The 24,273-nt window shown below is 38.2% G+C and overlaps 2 protein-coding genes and 1 pseudogene across 2 annotated transcripts; 2 read left to right on the top strand and 1 right to left on the bottom strand.

Moving 5' to 3' along the window:
- Positions 1 to 2,791: 2,791 nt before the first annotated feature.
- On the top strand, positions 2,792 to 3,984 carry LOC114531276. Its single transcript, XM_028552912.1, has one exon. It carries the CDS (start codon positions 2,815 to 2,817, stop codon positions 3,982 to 3,984), a length of 1,170 nt encoding a protein of 389 aa, XP_028408713.1. The 5' UTR covers positions 2,792 to 2,814.
- A 758-nt stretch (positions 3,985 to 4,742) lies between these two features.
- On the bottom strand, positions 4,743 to 9,830 carry LOC114531275 (G2/M phase-specific E3 ubiquitin-protein ligase-like). The gene is made up of 8 exons (XM_028552911.1): positions 9,084 to 9,830; positions 8,427 to 8,487; positions 8,193 to 8,306; positions 7,931 to 8,108; positions 6,495 to 6,827; positions 5,837 to 6,000; positions 5,450 to 5,526; positions 4,743 to 5,017 (listed from the first exon to the last, which is right to left on the bottom strand). Exons 1-8 carry the CDS (start codon positions 9,802 to 9,804, stop codon positions 4,743 to 4,745), a joined length of 1,923 nt encoding a protein of 640 aa, XP_028408712.1. The 5' UTR covers positions 9,805 to 9,830.
- A 12,328-nt stretch (positions 9,831 to 22,158) lies between these two features.
- LOC114531274 lies at positions 22,159 to 23,086 on the top strand (annotated as a pseudogene).
- Positions 23,087 to 24,273: the final 1,187 nt, after the last annotated feature.

Below are 24,273 nucleotides of genomic sequence, written 5' to 3'. Positions count from 1 at the left end.
GCTTTAAAAAGTCCTAATAAACTATTAAAAACATACTGTTTACCCCTAGAGGTAACATCAAACCGCAGTCATCACTATGATTAATATTTCCTCGGATAAAAATTGCCATAATTTGTCGATTGCTTCAGCGTCAAGTCTCTAGTCACCTACGAACTTACTTGTTTACTATATGAATATGGCAGCGTCAAACTCCGCCCGGCGAGCATAATTAATTTTCGTAACCCCCCTGAATTGCTGACATACAAACTGAGAAAAAGTCGAGATTCAAGACAACTAAACTCGGCGCGCAGAAAGGGCAGAACACTAGTCTTGGCAGTAATTAAAGAAATTTTATCGATTCCAGTCTGCGTTTTACTAATTTAGTCCAGTCCGCGTTTTACTAATTTAGTCCAGTCCGTGTTTTACTAATTTAGTCCAGTCCGTGTTTTACTAATTTAGTCCAGTCCGTGTTTCACTAATTTAGTCCAGTCCGTCAGTGTTTTACAAGTCCAGTCCAGTCCGCGTATTACCATATGCCTGAAAATCGTGGTTTATTCGCAATAACCCATGAAAATCGTGGTTTATTCGCAATAACCCATGAAAATTATGGATTATTCAAAACTGACAGCCTGCAGCGAAGCTTACTAGATCTTCAATGCAGCAATCAATGAACTCAGATTGTATATTAAAAGTGTTATAGGCTTTATGTTCGTGTTATGTTTACAAATAAACGCACTAGCTGACCATACAATGAACTCGAAATGTCAAAATTGCACTCGGCCTACGGCCTCGTCTATAACTGCACCACTAGCTATAGATAATTTCACTACAAATTCAAATCTTGAATTGAAGAAAGCGTTTATTGTTTAGAGATATCAATAAACAAACATGCAGTTAAGCATCTTGTCATGGAAACGATTAAACTCTCGGATAAGGATAACAAACAAGGAATTCGTAAGTATATTTCAGTGTTCCTCCTGTGGCGTAGGATAGAATATCCATATATATAGAAAGAAGTAACTGTTTTCAATTCCATTTTTAGATTTAACGGATTTCTGCGAAGAGATAAATCAGGAAAAACTCTGGAAAGACTTTAGATTCAACGATGAAACATTTTCGCTACAAAATTTACAGTTAAGGGAACCAGCTCACGTATTTCTACTCATGGTCAGTATAGATGGATCGCAAACCATAGAAATAACAGACATAGAATGCGTACTTATCATGAATACGTGTCCCACATTTTTTCATGCCGTGCCCGTTTGCGCCATTTTGAATCTCGCGAGGAGTGAGAAATCTTTCAAAAAAATTTTTAATTAAAAACTTAAATTTTGGGTGAAGGCATATTTTCCCCGAGCCGGTGCGGAGCACCGTGCGAGGGTACTAATTCCGCTCGGATATTTACACCCACGATGTGCAAAGGCGAAATCAAAGTTGTCCGCCATTATGCAATGGACCTCACGCCATGGACGGTCTTCCATAGAGATTATAAATAACACTAGAGGAGGCATTGGTATCAAAAACATCAGTCGAAAAAGGGAGCGCGATAATGGGGGGCAAATTCAAGTCCCGGATGCTAAGCCAAGCGCTGATTGGCTAGATCAATGCCTCCCTAGCAACCACGTTAGCAACAACTAAAATTTATATTAAAAAAATTATATTCGTTTTTCAGGTCGCTTTGCCGGTTTTTTAAGGAAAACAGTGCTTTTTGGAACTGGTTTTACTACCTTAGATATCCTGAGATGATATTTTAGGGAAAAAACCATTTAGAAATAAAAAAAACTCGTTAAAAACGACATATTTTGGCCTCGGACATCGTGGATGAGTGAACATCCGGGACTTGAATTTGCCCCCCATTAACGCGCTCCCCAATTTCTCCTCGATGCCCCCTCTAGTTTTATTTATAATCTCTATGCGGTCTTCTACGTTATGCGCATGCGCCAGTGTAAACTACTAAGCTCTTGATTGGTCGAAACAAATATTTGTATTTTTAAACCTGCATAACTAACTGTCATTTCGCAAAATTTTGAAGAAACTTATAAATATATTTATACTTTCATAAATATGGAATATATATATTTTTTAATTACATTAGAGGGAAACTCGAATGTTGTCAGGACTTTTTACGGTTTAACAAAAAAAACAAGACTAAATTTTCGACCGAATTCACCGTGTATAATCATAGGCAGCCCAGAAATCTGTTTATACTCAGTCTTCGACTGCATTGTTTACGCGCGCGGTCAGCTTCTCCTGCCTGTACTAATTACTGTATTATATATTAATATATAATACAGTAATTAGTACAGGCAGGAGAAGCTGACCGCGCGCGTAAACAATGCAGTCGAAGACTGAGTATAAACAGATTTCTGGGCTGCCTATGGTATAATTACGGTGGCCCAGAACGGCAACACAGATATATATATATATATATATATATAATATATATTTATATAAATATATAATATAATATTATATAATATATATATAATATATATATATATATATATATATATATACAGTAGAGAAATATATTTACAGCACAGAAATATATTTACAGTACACAAATATATTTACAGTAGAGAAATATTTTTACAGCACAGAAATATAGTTACAGTACACAAATATATTTACAGTACACAAATATATTTACAGTAGAGAAATATTTTTACAGCACAGAAATATTTTTACAGTACAGAAATATTTTTACAGTACGGAGATATTTTTTATAGTACAGAAAAATGTTTCTGGGATTGAAATTCACAAATAATTTCTGAGATGACATTTAAAATATGAATGGGGTGAATACATTTAACGTGACTCATATACGATAAAAACATGGCTGATGGGGAACTCTCCTCTGGCTCTGATGCAGATACTGAAGATGAACAAAGTTTAATAGAATATTATTTTTCAAGAGGATTCAAATACAAAAGTATAATCGATTTCTTACACAAAAGACACGGCATAGTTATTTCGGAACGAACACTAAGGAACCGATTGAGCGAATATGGTCTTCGAAGGAGATCGCCAAACTTCAATATTAACGATGTACGTAGAGTAATGAGCGATTTACTAAATGGGCCAGGTAAAATGGGAGGATACCGTTCTATGTGGCATGCCCTTCGGACACAAGGGTTACAAGTTCAGCGGCGTGTAGTTGAACATCTTATGAGGGAACTCGACCCAGAAGGTTGTCAATATAGACGCGCTAAGCGGCTACGTAGAAGAACATATCATGTCCCAGGACCAAATTATTGCTGGCATTCAGACGGGTACGACAAACTCAAGCCATATGGGTTCCCCATACATGGCTGCATTGATGGGTGGAGCAGAAAAATAATATGGCTCCATGTTGCTAGATCTAATAACAAACCCGAAATTCCTGCTTCGTTTTTTCTGAGAAGTGTACAAATATATGGTTGTCCTGTAAAGTTACGCACTGATTGTGGGACAGAAAATGGCACAATGGCAGCCATGCAATGCCATTTTCGTTCGCAAGCGGACGCTCACTTTTTTGGGACATCACCTGCAAACCAAAGGATTGAATGTTGGTGGTCTTACCTTAGAAAAAATCGCTCTACATGGTGGATCAACTATTTTAAAGATCTCTGTGAAAGAAATATCTTTAATCCGGATAATGAATTGGAAAGTGAATGTCTTTGGTTATGCTTTTCTGATGTTATCCAGAAAGATCTGGACTACGTGAAAGAGCAGTGGAATACTCATAGGATTCGAAATTCCAGACACGATACAATTGCAGGAATACCCGATGAACTGTACTATTTTCCAGAGAAGAGCGGGGGAGAAGAGAACCTAGCTATGCCTGTCGCTGATGATCATATTCGTTTCGTAGAAGAAAACCTTGTTCATTTCGATGAAGAAGAAAACATTACTAAACAGTATTTCGAGCATATATTTGAAAACAGTGGCTTGCACCAACCAACAAATTGGCAAGAGGCTGAGCAGTTATATATAACCTTAATGGCAGTTGCTAACGGTACATGAAGTACTCCATCACAAACTAAGGTATATTTCATAATCCTAAATTCTCTGATCTTTATATGTATACATTGATCCCCGAAACAAAAAATAATTTGATCACAAAAAAATAAAATGACATGATCTTTCCCTACTCCCATCTTTGTGTGGTGATTACTTTCATTTAAAAAAACCAGAGTAGCGATAATTACGATGGATTATCCATGTTGTCAACCAGCCTTAATAGTTAATACTTCAACATTTACAATGTCCACTCAGTACAGCTAAATTCAGCTGAATAATATAACGCTTCCGTATACGTAACATTGCCCTAAATTGAAGTGTGGATTCCAGTATAATTGTAATAGGAGAAAAATATATTTGCAACTGAATACGGGGAAACAAAAGTTCCAAACAAGGTTAACAAGGTACAGCATGCACTGGGCACCTGGAATCTATTCCTAAAACAACCTTAAAAATGATAAAAATCAGCATGCACATGTAATTTATCGTAATCCCTTCCTTCTTAGAACATAATTAACGTCTCTATCCATTGTACATGTTTAATATGCAGGTACCTGGCATGCATTGCAAGGATGTGACAAAATGGCAACATGCTGGAAACGAAACGCGAGAAGCTTGGTCCGTGCAAGTTTTGATATCAATTTCACGTAGACATGGTGTCAGCGCGCGAAATCTGACCGTTCGCATTCTTAACGTAACTATAATATTAATATCCCTAAGTCCGTGTAAATTTCTCGGCTTAATTTAAGGCGTAGTCTTGTTCAAACAAGTAAGATTTGAGGCGAATTGACTATTCCCGTTACCATCTTGTCGTTGAAGTCGTTGGAATCAATGTAGGTGGCTGTAGGTAACAAAATCGTTGGCCCACATGTTCTAGCTTGAGGTAACTTTGATTCGCACAAGGGATCTATTTCCTCATAAGCTGCGATAAACATCAGTGCAGGATGTTTGTCTACACCCCATCCAAGCAACGGTTCCCGTTCACAGCCACTGGCGAAACGCAAGATATCCTTCGGTTGCACAACTGAGTTCGGTTCTGTAAATATCAAAATAAACGTCTGACTGTGAGTTGCAATAATTAGATCATAATAACCTCTTTTTAAGTATAAAATATGATATAACTTATAAGTATAAATTCCTTATAGAATAATATAGTGTTTGGAAAGACATGCATTTATGTGTGTTACTGCATGCATGGCATCTTTCGATCTGCATCTCGAGCCCGGATCCTCGTTATACTAATATATATATATATAATACTAATATATATATATATATATATATATATATATATATATATATATATATATATATATATATGTATATATATATATATATATATATATATATATATATATAATACTGTATTAATGGTCATATATACTATTACTACTGATAGGTATTCGGGCTTGCAGGCCTTTCAGCGCATGGGTTTTTTACAACCAAAAATTAGATTAACGGACGCAACCTGAAGTGCTTTGGACGAATGACACCCAAAACTCGTAAATGTCTTCCTCCTTTTCCCTTCTGTTGGATCCAACATCACTGAATTGTGGTAAAAATGTATTAATGATATAGCTCGCACAGACAGGATCCGGTATCGATTCGCCATGTACAAAAATACAACTAAAAGAAAGCATATGTGCTCTGACTAGCTCCAAGATTTTGTAGTGCTGCAATCCTTGACAAAACTCTTCAAGTTCATTCCTACATCAATAGACACATGCAGTTATCGGACGAGATCGAGCAAAATATCGGCATTGGTCAATGGCCTGCAGATCAATTATTTAGAAGACAGATGTTTAAAACCAAATTAAGTTTCAAGGGAACATATTGTCATCAAAAACGAAAATACCTGCACTTTCCAATTACTAAGTACTTCACAACGCTGTCCACCACTGATTTGACTTTGTCGAATTTGAACGATAGATTTTGATAGCCCGCGTCAAGAATAAGATCAGACACGGCTTCATCTCTTAATAGTGCAGATAGCTGCTCTTGATTTTCAGTTCCCATGAGCTAGTTAAAGGCAATTGAAATACACAAATCTTGATGTCTACCAGAAAAAAGACTAAGTTGTTGTTTGAACAGTATCACTTATTATCCAACCACAGTAAGGATATTGTATCCGGCCGCAAATTTTGGGGCATGTTTTTTAAACCTTTATTCAGTACTCTCAATCTCCTTATACATACGATTGAGTTCAGCAAATCATGTTATTAGCTTTATTTCACACAATTTCACATTTAGCCAATAATATATGATAGAAATAATATGAAAAAAAAAATGATCCAGTTCTTGTGACTCCATTATAAAATCAATAAAATAGCTAGGATACGGCATTTTTTTTAAAAATCACTACCAGCACATCTCCTAGACCTTTTTTCTGGAACAACCACAAAACTGTGGGTACTAAGTTGAATAGGATTACGACTTTCTTATTCAGGCTAAAATCGTGAGAGAGATAGAGAGACAGATAGAGACAGATATAGACGATAAACCTTTTCACTCACCCTAGAAAGATTCTCTCTATCTGATGAATAAGGAATTTCGTCGATGGACGGCTGTGTATTGTCATATCCGACGGTCATATAGCCGTAAATTGATTTTGAAAGAACACATGGAGGGTCACCACCAAAAATCAACACTGTTGCAAATGCTCTTCCTGCCAAATAGTACTCGTGGCTTTGTAACTTTTGGGCGTTATGTGTCAACACATAAGCTCCGGCTTTTCCAGTTGGCTGAAAAATGCCAGAACGTTCCACAAGATCGTTTCTCAGTACTCGTAAGAACTCTCGTTTGGGCCCGTGGTCATCAACAGTTTCCATGCTGTCTGAAAACTTGACCTTAAGGAAAATGCAGAGGCAGTACATATTATTTACGAGTCAGAATCAGCATATTTTTATTAGTAATCATATTTCTTATTAGCTTTTTAAATACGTCTCAGTCATTTGCCTCACCGACCGCCATATCCTCATGCATGGACACAAGTTTATGAAATATCACGTACTAATTAAATTGGTAACAACAGTGGAACAAATTGACTAAGCAATTAAGCTAAATATAACAAGGATTGGTTATAATATTAAAAAGAAGTTAGTCCTGCATATTTCAGACCTGCTAACTTATCTTGCATAACGTCAAAATCCAGAGTGAAACTGACAACAAGACTGTTAAGTTTAGGGGGGTTAGGTTTTTTGATATAGCATCCTTTGATAGGTTTTCCCTGGATTTATACGACTGCTTTTTTAATCTGGTTGGTAACATGGCAAAAATTATTGTCAAAAACAACGACATTTTTAAATCAATCAAGAAAAATGGTACTAACAAAATCAACCAATTAGCCTTTCTCACGTTGGCGAATGAGCCGCCATTTTTATGGGGTACTTTTTTTAAATTGGGATCGCAAGACCTTGTCAGGGCGGCTGTCTTTAATTTTATGCTTAATTTATTGTTCAAATGGTCTATTGACTCTTAAAGAATGCTTCAGTGCTATTATTGTTTAAACGCATTTGAGAAAATTGAAAGTAATCCCAAAAATGACGGATATTCGTCATCGTGAGAAGGGCTAATTAACTCCTTTCACAAATGACGAACACAAATCGCTTTCTTTTCCTGTTCAACATACGCACCACGCGGTGTTACCAACTTCTTTTTTTAGCACCTCTTTCTCCATGCTCATTCGTTTCAACAACAGCAAATAGGACGACGAGTACCGCGTTGTGCGTTTGCATAGCAGGCGAGTGCGCAAACGGCCATGCAATTGGGACAACTAAAACAACCCCACTCGCGCCTTAACTCGCGCCACAACCCCATTTGCGCCTCTTAGTATGAATTGCACCTAACCTACAAATGTTTGCAGTTAGCTTTAGGTGCTTGCATATAATTCAGTCGTATTGCAGAAAATAACGAGCAATGATGTCTAGCTGATAAAAAAATATTTATATACCTCAAAATTCATAGAGTCGTCAAACTTATTATCCATGACATTCCGCATGAAGCTCTTCCAAGGTTTGGATCTCCGGATAACAAATGTGACAGTCTTGGAAAGCAGCACATTGGAAGTAAAATGACTTCTTAATAAAGCTGCCACATCTAAAACATCTTCACAGGGAGGAATTTCCTCCCTAAAACCCAAAAATATTAGGGTCAAAATGGCTTAAATTATAATTAGAACTCTGTATTACCATCTGGCAACAAAAGGAACTTACCTTTTAACAGCTTTCGAGATTGGTGTGAATAATTCTTCATCATCACTGCTGTCACTTACACTTATTATCCATGGATCACACATGTGCATGACTCCTGAAGATGTCTGTGGTATCCTTGATTAAAAAGCAAATAAATTCAGAAGAAAATGATTAACATATACCAATCATTATTATACTATCAAACAATTGACAGGATGAGAAGGACCCATTTCAATATGGAATATTTGAACATACATAGAATCTTCTTTTTCAACAATTTTTGAATTTTCAACAGTTGTCACATTGCTTGAGGTTGCTGGAAAAGCATATTAGCCACATATTAAATAAAATATGAGAAAAGCTGGGACTGCAGGGTTTAATTAGAGCTTCTGAATATGAAAGTGTACACAATGTCTGATATAGCCTTAATTAAACCAAATATGCATGAGAATAACTAAATTTTAATAATTATTAAAGGGGAAAATAAACAGCAATTAGGATTATTGCCAAGTGAAAATATAGTCAACCTTCCACCAAGACTGGTATATAGGTTTTATTTGGGTGCGCTATATCCATGATAATTAACTCAACTCATATAATATTCAGAAACATTTCAAACTGGAAAGGAAACCATGTTTTGTAAAAGTGGCAACACTCCCTATGATAATTTTAAGGGATGAACAAAATGGTATGCTTTTCCATAGAACAACCAGCCCACTCAATATTGTTGCAGCATACCATCCTACCACATGATCCTATGCATAATTATATACATTAGGCCGCCTCTTCCGCAGGCCCTTTTCACTTTTCAGGCAAATATGGCAGCCGAAATGCTCCCTAGCGCCTGCGGAGGAGGTAGGCACTGACATAAATTAGGAATAATGTCTTGCCTAACGTAATTAAATATCTTACTTTTTTCGTCCAGAAGACAATGGCTATTGGCATTGCTATTGGTTAACCAGGTAGCTGGCGGGAGATAGGTCTCTTCGTCTTCAAACATATCTAAGTCATGGTTGTCTGCCTCCCGGGAAAGATACAAAACTATACGCGAAAATCCAAATCCTGATAATTCTTTATACCGCTGCAGTGTGAATGATTCAACAGGATCGGTGCCAGGAATAGTAGTCGCATCGCCTCCATCTTTAAACACTAGCTGGTAGTTTGACTCACTGTCAAAACGCTTATTGAAATCACGATGCTTTTTTATTGCAGCTGCAAGGATCTCGTCATACATTGCCATCGAATTAACTTTTAAGGGGAGAGTTTCACCACGTTTTATTTTCAGGCAGTCATCCATAACGCCGACCTGAATACAGACTTCCTTTACCTGAACTTTTCGTTTTTTGTTTAGTCGACCACTTTTTTTGGAGAAAAAACTTTGTCGCTCTTTTTCTTTCGATGTTTTGAAAGCAGCAAAGCTTGGTAGAGCAAAACTCGGCAACGATAACTTGTTGGTGGTTTTCAAATTTTCAAGCTCCCTTTTAGCCTCGGCATCTCCATTTGCATTTGTTTTTATGTCATTACCGCATCCTGGACAAAAGTTGTAACCTTTTTCCACAGGAAACGCACAGTTTGGGCAAAAATTTGCCTTGCAATTGGATTGTTTGTTTACTCCGGACTTGTGATCCGCCATATTTAACGGACATATACAAAATTACAAGCGCCGGCACACCGCACGTGTATCGGATTTTAAATCATCCTAATACCGGAAACAAAATTACAAAACTATTTCTGTACTGTAAATTTATTTCTGTGCTATAAACTTATTTCCTGCTGTATAAATTATTCCTGCTGTTAATATATTTCTGCACAATAGTTATAGTACTGACTGCTGTTATGCTATAATATATTTCTGCACTATTAGTATATTTCTGTACTGCTGTAATATTTCTGCACTTATATATTTCTGTACTGTACTGACTGCTGTTAATATATTTCTGTACTTTTAATATATTTTTGTGTGGAACGTTATATATTTCTATCACTAATTTCAGTCTGTACTCTAAATATATTTGAGTAAATCTGGAGTATATTTGTGAGTTAGAAATATAGCTGTGTACTGGATAGATTCATGTGTGTTGCCGTTGTGGGCCACCGTATATAATGAAGTCGGAAGATTTTACACTTGAAAATAAGACCCGGCACAGGGATAAAAAGTCATTCTTTTGTGGTAAACACAACTTTAGTATTCTCAAACGTATTTCACTACAAATCTGAATGTGTTATGTGATAGACGACATTATAATTTCATTTATAAACTCAGTTTTTTCAAAATATTCGCGTGCAAAAACCAGTCGAGGCTTAAATATAAAACTTCGGAAGTCGTATGAGACGTCTGATATTAATTATATTTCATAGTAATTAATAATTAAAATAATTTACCATAACAGTGACTATATATGAGTAACTTAACTTCCAGAAAATGGCTAGAATCTTGTCGTATTTTTGCCTTTTTTTCACAAAAATATGAGGGTAAACTTTGATTCTTTGAAAATATACGGCCGTTGCGATGTTGGTTGCGAGTTGCTATGACTACAGTGCTTCCGCTTCCAGAAATATATTTCCATACTTCTCTTCTCGCATACAAACAATACCAAATACCCTCCACACAAAATTTTCCAACTATCATGTCACCATCTTTATGCTTAATTAATTTCGCTTAACCGAGGCGAGGGGTTGCTGCATGCATGTATTTCTAGTACAATCAATTATTAGCACACAGAGGCAAAAAATGCCAAAACCCAGTTCGGCATCAAGTTGCAGAACAGAAAAAAAAAACAGAAAAAGCGACAAGCGATAATCGAGAAAGAGTCTATTTTCACCGTTGATCACATAAAAACAAACCACCGGCCTATCGCCTTATATATTCATTGTTATGTAGGAAATATAGTTAGTAGAGAAAAATGTTTATTGTAATAGGTGGTCAATTAATATTGTCTAGCGAATTTTTCAACTGTGCTTTGCTTTTTAAGGATTTTCACGTTTTTTACAACCGTTTGTTTACATAAATAGTTTGGCTTGAACTTGATTATTTGTCCCATTGAAGTAAATTACGTAATACCGGGGAAAACACTCCCCGAGCGGGAAATGAGACGGGGGAAAAGTTCGAGCAAAAGCTAAGCTAGAACAAAGAATAAAGTATGAAAAAAAGCTAGGAGAGAATCGAAGTGCATCAAACCCAGACGGAACAAAGACAACCAAACTACCAAAGCTGGTAATATCTAAATTCAATGGTAACCACACAGATTGGACGAGATTTTGGGAACAATACGAATCAAGTATTGGTGGCACCGACATTTCGAGTGTGCGGTACGATCATCTAAACGGGGTGAACATGAACGATACAGATACCAAAAGGAAACTACCCGTGCACTTGATCTTAGGAATTACTGAGTACACCAAGATTAAAACGAAGACAACACCTAAAATTGGAGAACCCGGAGAACCCATTGCAGAGCTAACACAGCTAGGGTGGACTATCATGTCACCGAGCAAGAAAGCTGACCTGACCAAGATGCTCTTAACCCAAACAACGTCCTTAGACTACGAGAATTTGTGCCGACTCGACGTGCTTGGCCTGGAGGACCACCCAACTGGTGATCAAACCAGTGTCTACCAGGAATTTGAAAAGCAATTAGTGAGAAGTCCAATTGGATGGTATGAAACAGGGCTCCTCTGGAAGGGAACCGTCCACCACTCGCCAACAACAAGGACGGTAGCATTAAGCGACTAAAATCTCTCGTGAAGAAACTGGATAAGGAACCCGGTTTGCTGTCCAAATACGATGCAATAATAAAAGATCAATTATCGGAAGGAATTGTTGAACATGCGGAAAAAGAGCCAAAGGGGAAGGAATATTATATCCCTCACAAACCGGTCGTACGTGAGTCAGCAGAAAGTACCAAAACCCGAATTGTGTATGATGCTTCGGCGCGTCCAAATGAGAGCTTAAAGCCAGGCCCAGTACTGCAAAACCAATTATGGAGTATTTTCCTGAGGAATCGATTCCACCCGGTAGCTCTATCCGGCGACATAAAGCAAGTCTTTTTGCAAGTCCGAATAAGGAAAGATGATCGCGATGCGTTACGCTTTCATTGGCTGAAGGACTTGACAACAAGAGAAGTGCAAACATTGAGATTCACAAGAGCGTTATTCGGCCTTTCCACGTCTCCATTCTTATTGGGGGGAGTCATCGAGCAGCACCTCCAGAACATGCAATCAGTCTTTCCGAATGAGGTCGAGGAAATACGACGCAGCCTTTATGTGGACGACCTCATATCGGGAGGGAACACGCTTGAGGAGACCGAGAATCTGAAAAAATCGTGTGTGACCATCTTCAGTGAAGGGAAATTTTAATTACACAAGTGGCATTCAAATCATCCGAAGCTTGAATTGGAACCAGAGCCCTTTGAAGAAGCTGAAACGAGCTAAACGAAAGAGTAATTTGGCGTAAAAGCTGGAGAAACAAAGTTGCTTGGCGTGCCTTGGGATAAGAAGACGGACAGTATCAAGGTGAACTTTCCAGAGCCGTTGAAGGAAATCACGAAACGAAATGTCCTCGGTAACATCGCCAAGATATATGACCCCTTGGGAATTGTATCACGCACAACATTACAGGGGAAATTGATCTATAGAGAAATCTGTGACGAACGGATGTCTTGGGACAAATAATTAAACCCGGAATTGCTCGCCAAATGGATTTCATGGGAAGTAAACCGACCGAAGGAAGTTGAAATACCGAGGAGTCTTGTTAGATATCAGGAGGAAATCGATGCAATTGATCTACATGCCTTCGGCGATGCTAGTGGTAAAGGAGTGTCATCAGTCGTCTATGCCGTCACAAGGCAGCCGTCAGGTGTAAGCCAAGGTATCGTGGCGTCGAAGTCAAAACTCGCAAAAAAGGGTTTAACCATCCCAAGACTCGAACTCATCGCGGGACATATGTCAGCAAACTTGCTCCACAACGCAAGGGAAGCATTGATAGGTTTTCCAGTCCGAAATACATTCAGTTGGCTAGATAGCACAGTGGCCCTCCACTGGATTCGGGGAAACGGCGAGTACAAACAATTTGTCAGTCATCGCGTTCATAAGATCCAGGAAAAGGACTATTATATACAGTGGAGGTATGTCAGTTCAAATGAAAATCCAGCGGACCTCGGAAGCCGGGGAGGCGAGGTTGACGAGTTATCTGAGACGCGGCTCAAGGGACCATCGTGGTTAATAGACGAAAACGAGTGGCCTCAAGACATAATAACCAGCCCAAGTAAAGAATCGCTAGCCGAAGCTAAAGTTATCAAGGAAGTCCTAGCTGTAGCAGTGGAATTGGAGCAAGATGATCTGGTTAAACTTATAGAGAAATGGGATCTTTGGAAGACCGTTCGAATCACAGCGTGGATTACGAGATTCACCAGAAATTGTCGGATGAAACAAAAGGTAACTGGCCCCCTGACTACAGAAGACATGAACGAACAGCTCGAGTTCTGGATTAGAAGAGCACAATCGCGACATGAAGGAAAGGAAAAATTCGAAGAGGACAAGCTTCAACTAAATCTTCAATTAAACGAACGAGATATCTATGAATGCAGAGGAAGAGTGCAAGGAGGCTATCCTATTTATGTTCCTGAAGAAGACGCAGTTGCCGAGAAATTAGTTCTGCATGCACACTTGCAGACCCTAAATGGGGGAGCCTTACTGACAATGACTAAAATCAGGGAAAAGTATTGGATAATAATAATCTTTATTGATCCATCTTAAATGTAAAAGTGCAATGGATGTACAATTTAATTGAAAATACATTAGGAATGTATTAAGAACATTATGAACAGATAAAAATCTTATGTATATATATACACTAATACTACTACAAAGCTATATGAGTGCACTTGCACGAGCTAAGAAGGAACGCTTGTGTCTTTCGGTTCACGATAATATGTTTTTGCAACTAATTGTCCGTAGGTTATAAGGATTACTTGATTTAGAGAGTCTTATATGAAAAGGATGGGAGGGGTCATTCATAATCCTCCGCGCTTCACGCTTCAGAAGTTCTTCTCTTCGATCTGAGAGACTTTGTAGATAGTCACTGTTACAACCAAGAATTCGGAGGCAGCGGGTCTCGGTTCTTTCAATTTCATTTACCAAATAGGTTGGAAGGCCACCCCAAACAGGTGAGGCATACTCAAGAATAGATCTAATATTGGATTTATAAAGGGTAATACCTACTTCCATGGGTAGGTTGGCTTTCCTGCATTCTCTTAAGGTATATACTCGACGGTTAGCTTTCTGAATAACAGTTTCAACATGATTATTCCATATAAGATTGTTTTGAAGCCCCATTCCAAGTAGTTTGAATTTGTTCACTCTCTCAACAAGTTCATCACCAATGTAAACAGGAGGAGGTTCCGATACTGATTCCGTGAAGCATATACCGCGATTGAGGCGACTGACGAAACGGCTGATACGCAAGTGCCACGGGTGTAAAAGATTCCAGGTTAAGGCGTACGCAAATCCTCCGACAGCTAACTTGCCTTTCCAAAGAACCACCGGTTGGGGGTTGCCTTTCCAAAGAACCACCCCTTGGTGGGGCGGACAATTCGAACGATTAGTCGGCGTAATGAAACAAGCACTCTACAAATCAATTGGACATTGAAACCTACGCTAGGAAGAGTTAGAAGAAGTACTGCTCGACGTCCGGACGTCGAAACCACAATCAACAACCGACCGCTGACATACGTAGAGGATGACGTCCAGATGTCGATATTAACTCCTAATTCGATGCAGTTCGTGCGGCAGATCCAACTGCCTGAAGAAGAACCTGCTGGAGTGGAAAATGTTGAACTTCGAAAACGTGCAAGGTATTTGAGAAGATGCAAAGATGTCGTTTGGGCCAGATGGACAAACGAATACCTAAAATCATTACGAGAAAGACACAAACTAAAGGACAAGACGAAGCAGATGACGGCGAAGCCATGCAGGTGACGTGGTTCTAATAAAAGGCGACGAACGAAACCGAGGGAAGTGGAGAATTGGTATAATTGAATCATTCATTATTGGAAGAGACGGAGTGGTCAGAGGAGCAAGGTTACGAGCTGGGAAACCCTATATCGAACGAGCGATGCAACATCTCTTAAACAAATTGATGATATTGGACCCAACAAAGAACGCGAAGTTTTATACAGAAGATCCTCGAGAACTGCGGCAGCAAAGGCGCGTGAGCGTATTGCGAACATCGTCAGAGATGAATTAGACGAATTGGACTAAAGAACATTTAGTATAAACTAAAGAAACATTTACATTAATTGAGTTATTTGTTCAGCACGCAATTTATTATGTTATATTTGCCTTGTTGCCAGGCAAATAAGGGGAGAGTGAAGTAAATTACGTAATACCGGGGAAAGCACTCCCCGAGCGGGAAATGAGACGGGGGGAAAAGTTCGAGAACACGCGAACGAGAGCCAGAACGAAGCGAGAACACTTATGTAGTATCGACCTTTGTGTAAATTGTTTTTTTATTATCATAACTTTGAGATAATTTTGAATTGTGATTGTGTTGTGAAGACCCGTTTCCAACACCATGACCTTGCTTTGGTGCAACGATAAATGGTTAAAAACCTTTTTGCCTATCTACAAAAAACATATCACTCTGTAGTCTGTACAGATTTTTAACAGGTTTCCACGTAAAAACGAGTTTTATTTTGCTTCTCATGCATTTGTTGAATAAATAAGAACACATAAAACGAGTTTAATACAATCAAAAACATCATTTAGCGTACCTCAGTAAACTGTTAATTATGTAGGTACTTTTCATTTTTCACACAATAAATACTCCGTTATAATGTCGACAGCGAAGCAGGATTCCATTTTTTCCGTATTATGACTTATGTACGCTTAAAACAAGATTTATCGAAAGCTAGGAGCAGCTATCAGACTCCATCAGTCAATTCATGAAACAATGCAGTCAAAACCAAAACCAATTAATGCTCTCGTGCGTGACAAAAACAAAAACAAAAACAAGCTTTTCTCTCAAGTCTCAAACTCACACATATATCTCGCTCGTCGCGACCGCGAACAAAAAACTCCTCGCAGGAGTCTGAAACGAGGAAAAATGCCCTTACAAATCCGCCATTCTTGGAGACAAATTTTTGTAAGGGAAGAAATATCAGTACACATTCTATGTCTATTATTTCTATGTCGCAAACAGACGGATCAATCGTTAACACGATTATCCGCGCATAGTTAGTCTATTTAGACGACTTTGAATAGGTAGTTGTTCGTCTTGTCGCATCATCTGTCTGTTAGAATAAACACGGGGTGGGGACGAACTACGGAAAATTTCGTCATAAAACGGTTTTTGTGCACTCTTATTATCACATGCAAAATTTCCCTGCCATGCACATTCGTTCCCAATATTCCATTGCACTTTCTGTAAACGCGCGATTCTGTTTCGTTTGACACATTTATCTCGATAGCTTGTCGCGTGTTTATACTCAGACGAATGATCTGTCAGTTGGATCATTCGTCCAGACAGGTATCCGTCTCTTGTGTAAATCGGACCAATGATAAAAATATGAAATATCAACTCATCTAAGCCATTTAGTAGAATGAGCTCCGGTCTTCAGTGCTAGTTCAAGAAATTGTTTGCTTAATTTGAAATGGTGGGTTGCTTCATGCATTGCATGTGTTAATCCTTAACATCATTCCTTCTTTTTATGTTCATTGTAGGTACGAGATATCACAAATAATGACCGTTTAGCGGCAACAATGGCTCGGTGTTGTTTAGAGGGTTTACCTGACGTGAATTACCTCAAGCCGGTAGTATGGGCAGAGCACATTGAGGAACCAGGCTATTGTGGCGTCTCTCTCGGTGTTCGATCCTTTGTTCGACCGTTGTATCTGTACGTAAAATTAAGTCAGTTAAGGAAAATTGATGACTCTTACAGCGGTGTAAAGCTCCAACATGTACGTGCCTTTCAATGTGTGAATAGGAAAAAAATGAAAAATAGTTCCACTTCACAGCGATCTCGTTACAAGAAAAGCAACAACGAAGATGAACTTCAGTTCAAACTACCTTGCAAAAGTTGCAACATCTTCTTCGAGTCTTCTACACCTTATAGAACTGAGAGTATCCCTCCTTTCGGGAATTGCGCTGAATACGATGTTATTCGAACAGAAAACTTAAATTATGTGCTTGTTGGCAAACATTGGGAAGAGTACGAATCTGCATGTCATCGTCATATTGTGGCATTTAACCAACTCGCACAGCAAGTGAAAGAATCCCGACAAAATCTATCTGAGAAAATGAGAAAATATTATGAAAGCACACGCGTCGCCAAGGTTCTAAGTTATCAATTTATAAACAGTTCTGTTGGCTATGTGTTATTTGCAAAGAATTGGCCGCATAATGTTAACGAATGAATTGTTGAACTGCTTGTTTCACTGGCTGCCCAACTAGTGGATGCATTCGGGTTTTTTGTCATGCATGATGGAGGATTAGAATGAATTGCGTTTATAAACAATTATTGAATGAGGTTTTTGTGATATACAGAGTTGTGATAACGCTTACCAAGACCTTGATAACTCTGCATATCACAAAAACCGAATTCAATAATTGTATAAAAGAAAACGTTCCCTTTGGTGCTGGAATATAACCCCAGGTTGCCCAACGTTGGCAATATTATTCAGACTCATTTACATCTTATTTACTCGTCTGATAAAGTAAAAGATCTATTTCCTGAGGGCTCAATTCTTCCAGCATTCAAGAGAACGAAGAATTTGAAGGATATGCTAGCTCCATCTAGACTTAAAGGTGGTTCTAATGCTGCTGAGGCCTTGCATAATAACGTGGGTTGCTATAAATGTAACAGGAGGTGTGATCTATGTGCTAATTTTCTTGCAGAAGGAGATAGATTTCGCAGCTTTGCCGCAGGGCGATTTTATAGAATTAAGCAGGCCCTGAGTTGTACCTCTACTAATGTTATCTATCTAGCTTCTTGCAAGAAATGCCAACTTCAGTACGTAGGTTCCACTTCAACGGAATTTAAAGTTAGATTTCGGAATACAAGTCAGCCATGAAAACCGGCAAAAACACGTGCGAGGTTGCCATACATTTTAACAATGCACCTCATAACTTAAGTGATTTCGAATTTACTATTATTGAACAAGTTAGGAACAGTAATGAGGATACGCTTTTAATTAGGGAGGCTTATTGGGCCGCTCAGCTTTGCACTTTGATACCTAATGGACTTAATAAAAGGTGTGAATACCGCTCTAAACGGCGGATTAGATATAATAAGTAATCATGCATGTTTGTTATTATTTAAATTTATTTGGATTCCTATTTATAAATAGTGGCCTCTCTTGTAGATATAGTTGTCACTCCTATAATTTTACTGAAGAAGGACGAAGTCCGAAACGTCTTAAATAAATAAATGGAGCAGTGAGAAGTTGTCTGCTTTTTATTATACCTATATTCCTATCTTCTAATAAGTTAAGAAGCGGAAATTGTATCCCGATGGTGGATCCTTCAACTGGGGGCTGCATCGTTTTGTTTGGTGCCTATATACTTTTCCTATATATATATATATATATATATATATATATATATATATATATATATATATATATATATATATATATATATATATATCAGTCAGGATATATATTTTCTAAGATGAAACATATAGCTACATATTTCGTCGAGATCAAACTACATATATAAGTATATTTATTATGCATTACTAATGCAATCTCGATTGTGATTGGCTAAAAACCGACAGATAATTCTCAATGTCTTGCCAGTGACCTACACGACGTAATTTTTTGCTGCTAGTTTGTTGTCAATAATGGCGCAGGCTTCCTCTCTAAAAAGGAAATATATAATAAAACAATCCTATTGATTCGGATTTCGCATGATATCGAGAATTATCAGGCCGAAGTTTGCGTTATTCGCCGAAGTGAAGCTGAGTTTTTTGCCGCTTCAACCGTGTAGAAAGATACAAACATACCACCAAATCCTAGTGAATGCTATGGTGTGTCTAAATCCCTCCTCTGATATGCGATTAATTGGGCCAGCAAGCTCTGCGTGCACTAATTCTAAGGGGACTTTAGACCGTATATCGGCCGGATTTCTATGCCCACTCTGAATCAACTTCCCAATCGTATCGCAATCTGGCCTACTGGTACTATCACTCACATTCATACTATCAATGAACAACATCCCCATATAATTGCACTGACCTAATATGGTATGCCACCCCTTTGTTTCTGAATTTGATAATAAAATCGATTGTTTTATATAATGCTTAATTTTATTTCACATCGTTTAACATACATGCTCAGACACATAATATTTATTGGCGCTACCTTCATTTATAGTGAAAACATATAGACACCATTTCGACGGAAACATTGAGACTCGAGGGAAAACAAAACTCGCTATTTCTGGAGCATACATGCATTTCTAACGAGCCGAGCTTACTTCACACACACAACAGGTCTAGATCGATCCAACTCTCTTATTCACATTTTACATTTGTTATTTATACTCTCGTTCTATATAGGGCGTGTTAGCTTCCTTTGATTATCTATAATGCTATTTTCTATTATTAACTGCAATATTTATATATTAATCTCGGAAGCACTTACAATGGTGCATCCGCGGCAACTTACTTTTTCTTATTCCATTAGGTTAGTCTGTATTTACAGTTAAATCCATTATCCGATATCCGTTACACATTAAGTGTTTTGTTATACAGGAACAAAAACATACATGTTACAAAACAATTTTTCACTTGTTTCTCCGGCGGGAAACATTGCATTTATTTAAAGTCATGCATGTGACCACGAATGAACCAATCACATTTAAAATACACAGCACCTATATAACAATAATCTTTATAATGTGCAATTCTCTTAAGTTGCATGAATCGCTTAAGTCTCCTGAAGACAGAAAAGTCGATATTTACCTAGGAATTCCTAGTCGCTTTAAATCGTCTAAATCGCAGTGACCCAACTTAGATGATCTAAGGTACCGGGGGAAGGCTTCATTGATAGCTACGTGATTGTGTTGATTACGCATATAAACATTGAGTTTTTAAGCCCGCCAAAAAAAACTACTGCGCCGCACATACGACCGTCACTCACAGCAGCCAGATCTCAGAAAGTAAAAACACTTCCGGTTGCATATTAAACTTCCCTAGCAACTTCAAATAAACAAAAGGCTAAGGCAAACTAAGTCAATATGAGTTCAGAATCTTCGTTTTCGGTCTTCCTTCTAGAGCGTAGTAGAATTTCTACAGATATTCAGCACTTTCTGTTAATGATTTTAAAGTATGTTTTGGAAATTAAACGGAACACGAATGATGCGATTTACAGTAAACTATCGTCTAAAATTAGTAGCAATATAAAATTACTGATGGAATCGCTGTGTTTAATCCACGCTCTCTATGGCTATCCGGATTCTGCGAGAGACAACAGGGAAGGTTAGTGTTGAGGTTATCCTGAACGGCAAAACTTCCTTTAAAAGGGCGCCTAAGACTAAGTTGCTAACACTTACGGATGTTAAGTTCTAAACATAGTATACTATTTATTTACATTTAACGTATTCGAGTTCAGCAGAATTCGAGTAATAATTTTAATACTACTACTATAATGGCATTCGAATACAAGATATCTAATGTCAAATATAAAGGCATACGAAATGTCGAGATTTTGATAAATATAATATAAGAAAGAAGCTAAAAATTAAGAAAATCTGCTAAATGCAGCATCTAAACAAATCGGGTATACCACCTGTTGTTTATTCAGTTTGCAGGTCTACTTCGTATGCAGTACATTCTTGAATTTTGAAGAATTTAAAGAAAGTTATTGTATCTAATTTGCAATTTGCCCATAGTGTTTCTTTCTGTTGTATAACTCAGGGTATATTGAAGTTCCTAGCTTGAAACTTTGCTGGAAAATGCGTTCTGCATTAATAGTTTATTTCCAATAAATGACAAAAACTTTGGCTTGGAAAAGCAGGAAGAATGCTAATAAAATCCTACTATCAGCGTTTGGAGAAATACAACGGCAACGTGCTCATCAACAAAGGAATTGGTTCTTTAAAATGTAAATTTCGGGGTCTAGGATGTTCAAATAAAAGCTCTTATACATGCATCAGAGCCTATACATCGAAAAATTTTTCGCGCGAAAAAATATCGCGCAATGTTGGTTCACAACTGAACCGCTGTCACTCGCTGTGATAAGGATAAACTCTGGCTTATTCACATAAATATAAGATAGGGGATCAGCGTATTCAAGTTAAACAAGTTTTGAGAATCTGATGCTCAATTTGTCTTGCGATGCTCAATTTGTCTTGTGATGCTCAATTTGTTTCATTGCGAAAATCGCAATGAAAACTCAAATTTGGGGTAATCTTTTTCACGCGACACAAAAGTGGGGGGGAGGGAATTTTGGAATTGTTCACCTGCCCTATAAATACCGAAATCACAGTATATCAGTTCTTCGCTTAGTTTTAACTCATCTCAATTCGCTTCCATCTGTCATTTACCGGTTTCCATGTAGAGGTTATTAAGCCGTTCGACTTAACGCTTAAGTGAGACAACGTCATGTCCTGCATGTAACCTATTTTCCAAAGATTCCTCAAACATGTATTTGTAAAAAATTACGATTTGTAAACAATTTACTGTTGGGGATTTTAAATTTTAGTAGGCAATGGACACAATACCATATATTAAGGACATGCGTGATAGATAAAAAATAGCTAAGAGAACTAGAGAAATATTATTATTCGAGAGCAATGTGATTTGGAGAAAATATTATATTCTCCTTCGTATATAATACGCCGCACTGCGGGGTTCATTATGCAATTTTCGCCACTATTCACCAGGCCATCACGGTTCAAAGTTCTTTGTCATGCAAATGAGTCAGTATAAAAGACACCACTTGCCCGACCCACATTGTCTTTTTTTTGCGTGCATGCTGCCTTGCCATCATGACCGATCAACAGGCTCTTAATCAGCGCGAAGTACCTTCAACGACTCCAAGTTTGTCTGTTAAAGCTCGCGTGGATGTTCTTGCACAGACCATGGATGGAATTACAGCCCAGTTAGCACATCTGACTGAAGCGATTAATACGGATCCCGTTGATCTAGACCTTCACGACGAGCCTCAACAAATAGAAGCAGAAGTTGTTTCGGTATTTGATCCTGCTGAAAGTATTTCCTAAGAGTCAAGCAGTAAAAGCGTCGCCTAAGCTGATTCAGAGACCAGAGTTATCCCATAACGATCTACACAAGGATTCTGAAGATTGTGGCCCGACGGAAGGCGTTGCTTCAAGAATGAATAGTGCCTGCACAAAACGTCCGGCAAAAGAGCAATTTTTGCAGATTCAGAAGAAATATTTACGACCTGCAAATTGCGCATTTTTGAGATCTCCCCAGGTTAATCCCGAGTTGTGGGATGATTTGCATGGTAAAACGAAGGCTCGCGAAGCATCGTTTCAAGCATATCAGACAAGATTAGTCAACGGCATTATCCCGATGGTTTATTTAATTGGCGGAAAAGGTCGTTCAAGCCAAACGGGCGCAGAAAGAATCGGTTCGAGTATCAGATATATATGATTTAGTCGTTGACGCCCTCACACTGCTTGGCAACTCGGTTTACGATTTCTCGATGAAACGAAAGGAACTTTTAAAATCGGAAGTTGCCCCAGCTTACAGGTCCTTAAGCTACGAGTCCCAACCGATCACCACAATGTTATTTAGGGAAGATTTGCATAAAGCGTTCGCAATATTTCCCAAGTAAAACGAATGGCAGCAAAGAGTATTGGTAACAAGCGGAAGAGCAATCAGTCACCCACTCAAGTTGGGGTTTCCCGTAATAAGCGAGGACGTTACAATACTCGGTATGAACCGTATTGAAACTCCAAGCGCTTCGATTTACTGAAAACCGTCTACCGTTTTGTCAGTCAGCGAGCCAGTCAACCAGGAAGTCCAGATCGTCAATCATCAAGCAATCGGCAACAATATGACTAATCCCAAGGTAAGGGGTCGTTTGCGTATTTTTTCTGATGCGTGCAAGCAGGTTACTAATGATGAGTGCATCATTAATTAACGCTGTTAATGGGTATAAAAATGAATTTGAGAATATGCCCATATCATCCAGATAATTTATTTCATCCTTTTCCTCATTCCAAAGAAAAACGGCGAGCTTCGCCCGGTTATAAATCTTAAACCTCTGAATGAGTTTGTTACACTATTTTAAGATGGAAAATTTGAATAGCGTTTTGGATCTGTTAATTGGAGGCGAAGTTATGACTACAATTGATTTAAAGGATGCAAATTTTATCGTTCCCATACACCAAAATCATTTTAAATACCCCCGTTTTGAATGGGAATCTACCTTATTTGAATTTATATGTTTACCGTTTGGACTTGCCTCGGCGCCACGAGTTTTTACAAAGGTTATAAAGCCATGCAATTGTGGCTGAATTACGTGGTACTGGTGCATGTAAGGGTGACGATTTAGCTATTATAAGTCCTACATTAGCTACATAAAATTATGATTGAGCCAAGACAGATTGAAAGGCTACTGTAACGCTTCTCGAGTCCTTGGGGTTTATTGTGAACCAAGAGAAGTCAAATTTCGAACCTTTGAATATTTGGGGTTTAAAACCGATTCTTTGATTATGCAGGTATTTCTTCCCGAGAAGGAAATCGATGTGTTAATTTCGAAGGCGAGATTATTGTATAACTCAGTTCTTGTTCAATCCGAGACGTGGCCGCTTTATTAGGTCTCATTGTTTCGGTGTTTCCCGCGATTAAACCTGCCAGATTATACTAAAGAAATTTGGATCGTTGTAAAACGAGGCGTTGCGCTTCCATGATAACAATTATGACGCGCCGGTCTCCTTGTCGAACTTAGCCAAAGAAGACCTGTTTGTTAATAGCAGTGGAGCTTACAATGGGACTCTCGTTAAGCCAACCAAAAATTACAAATAACGACTGACGCTTCCACTTCTGGTTGGGGGTAGTGTGTGATTCAATTACAACCCGTAGGACATGGTCCTGGAGCTTAAAGCTGTTTGGTTTGCAGTACAATGTTTTGT

Source organism: Dendronephthya gigantea, unplaced genomic scaffold, assembly GCF_004324835.1.
Source record: "Dendronephthya gigantea isolate DGI-Jeju-01 unplaced genomic scaffold, DenGig_1.0 000070F, whole genome shotgun sequence".
Classification (NCBI taxonomy): domain Eukaryota; kingdom Metazoa; phylum Cnidaria; class Anthozoa; order Malacalcyonacea; family Nephtheidae; genus Dendronephthya; species Dendronephthya gigantea.
This window is presented reverse-complemented; position numbering and strand designations above follow the sequence as displayed.

What these genes read in the sequence shown, in the direction of transcription:
- LOC114531276 (XM_028552912.1), top strand. Translation starts at nt 2,815, where the DNA reads ATGGCTGATGGGGAACTCTCCTCTGGCTCTGATGCAGATACTGAAGAT.
- LOC114531275 (XM_028552911.1), bottom strand. Translation starts at nt 9,804, where the DNA reads ATGGCGGATCACAAGTCCGGAGTAAACAAACAATCCAATTGCAAGGCA. An exon ending in GTTGAAAAAGAAGATTCTAT is followed by an intron (nt 8,307 to 8,426) that starts GTATGTTCAAAT and finishes TTTTTAATCAAG; the next exon opens with GATACCACAGACATCTTCAG. An exon ending in TTAGTAATTGGAAAGTGCAG is followed by an intron (nt 5,527 to 5,836) that starts GTATTTTCGTTT and finishes ACCACAATTCAG; the next exon opens with TGATGTTGGATCCAACAGAA.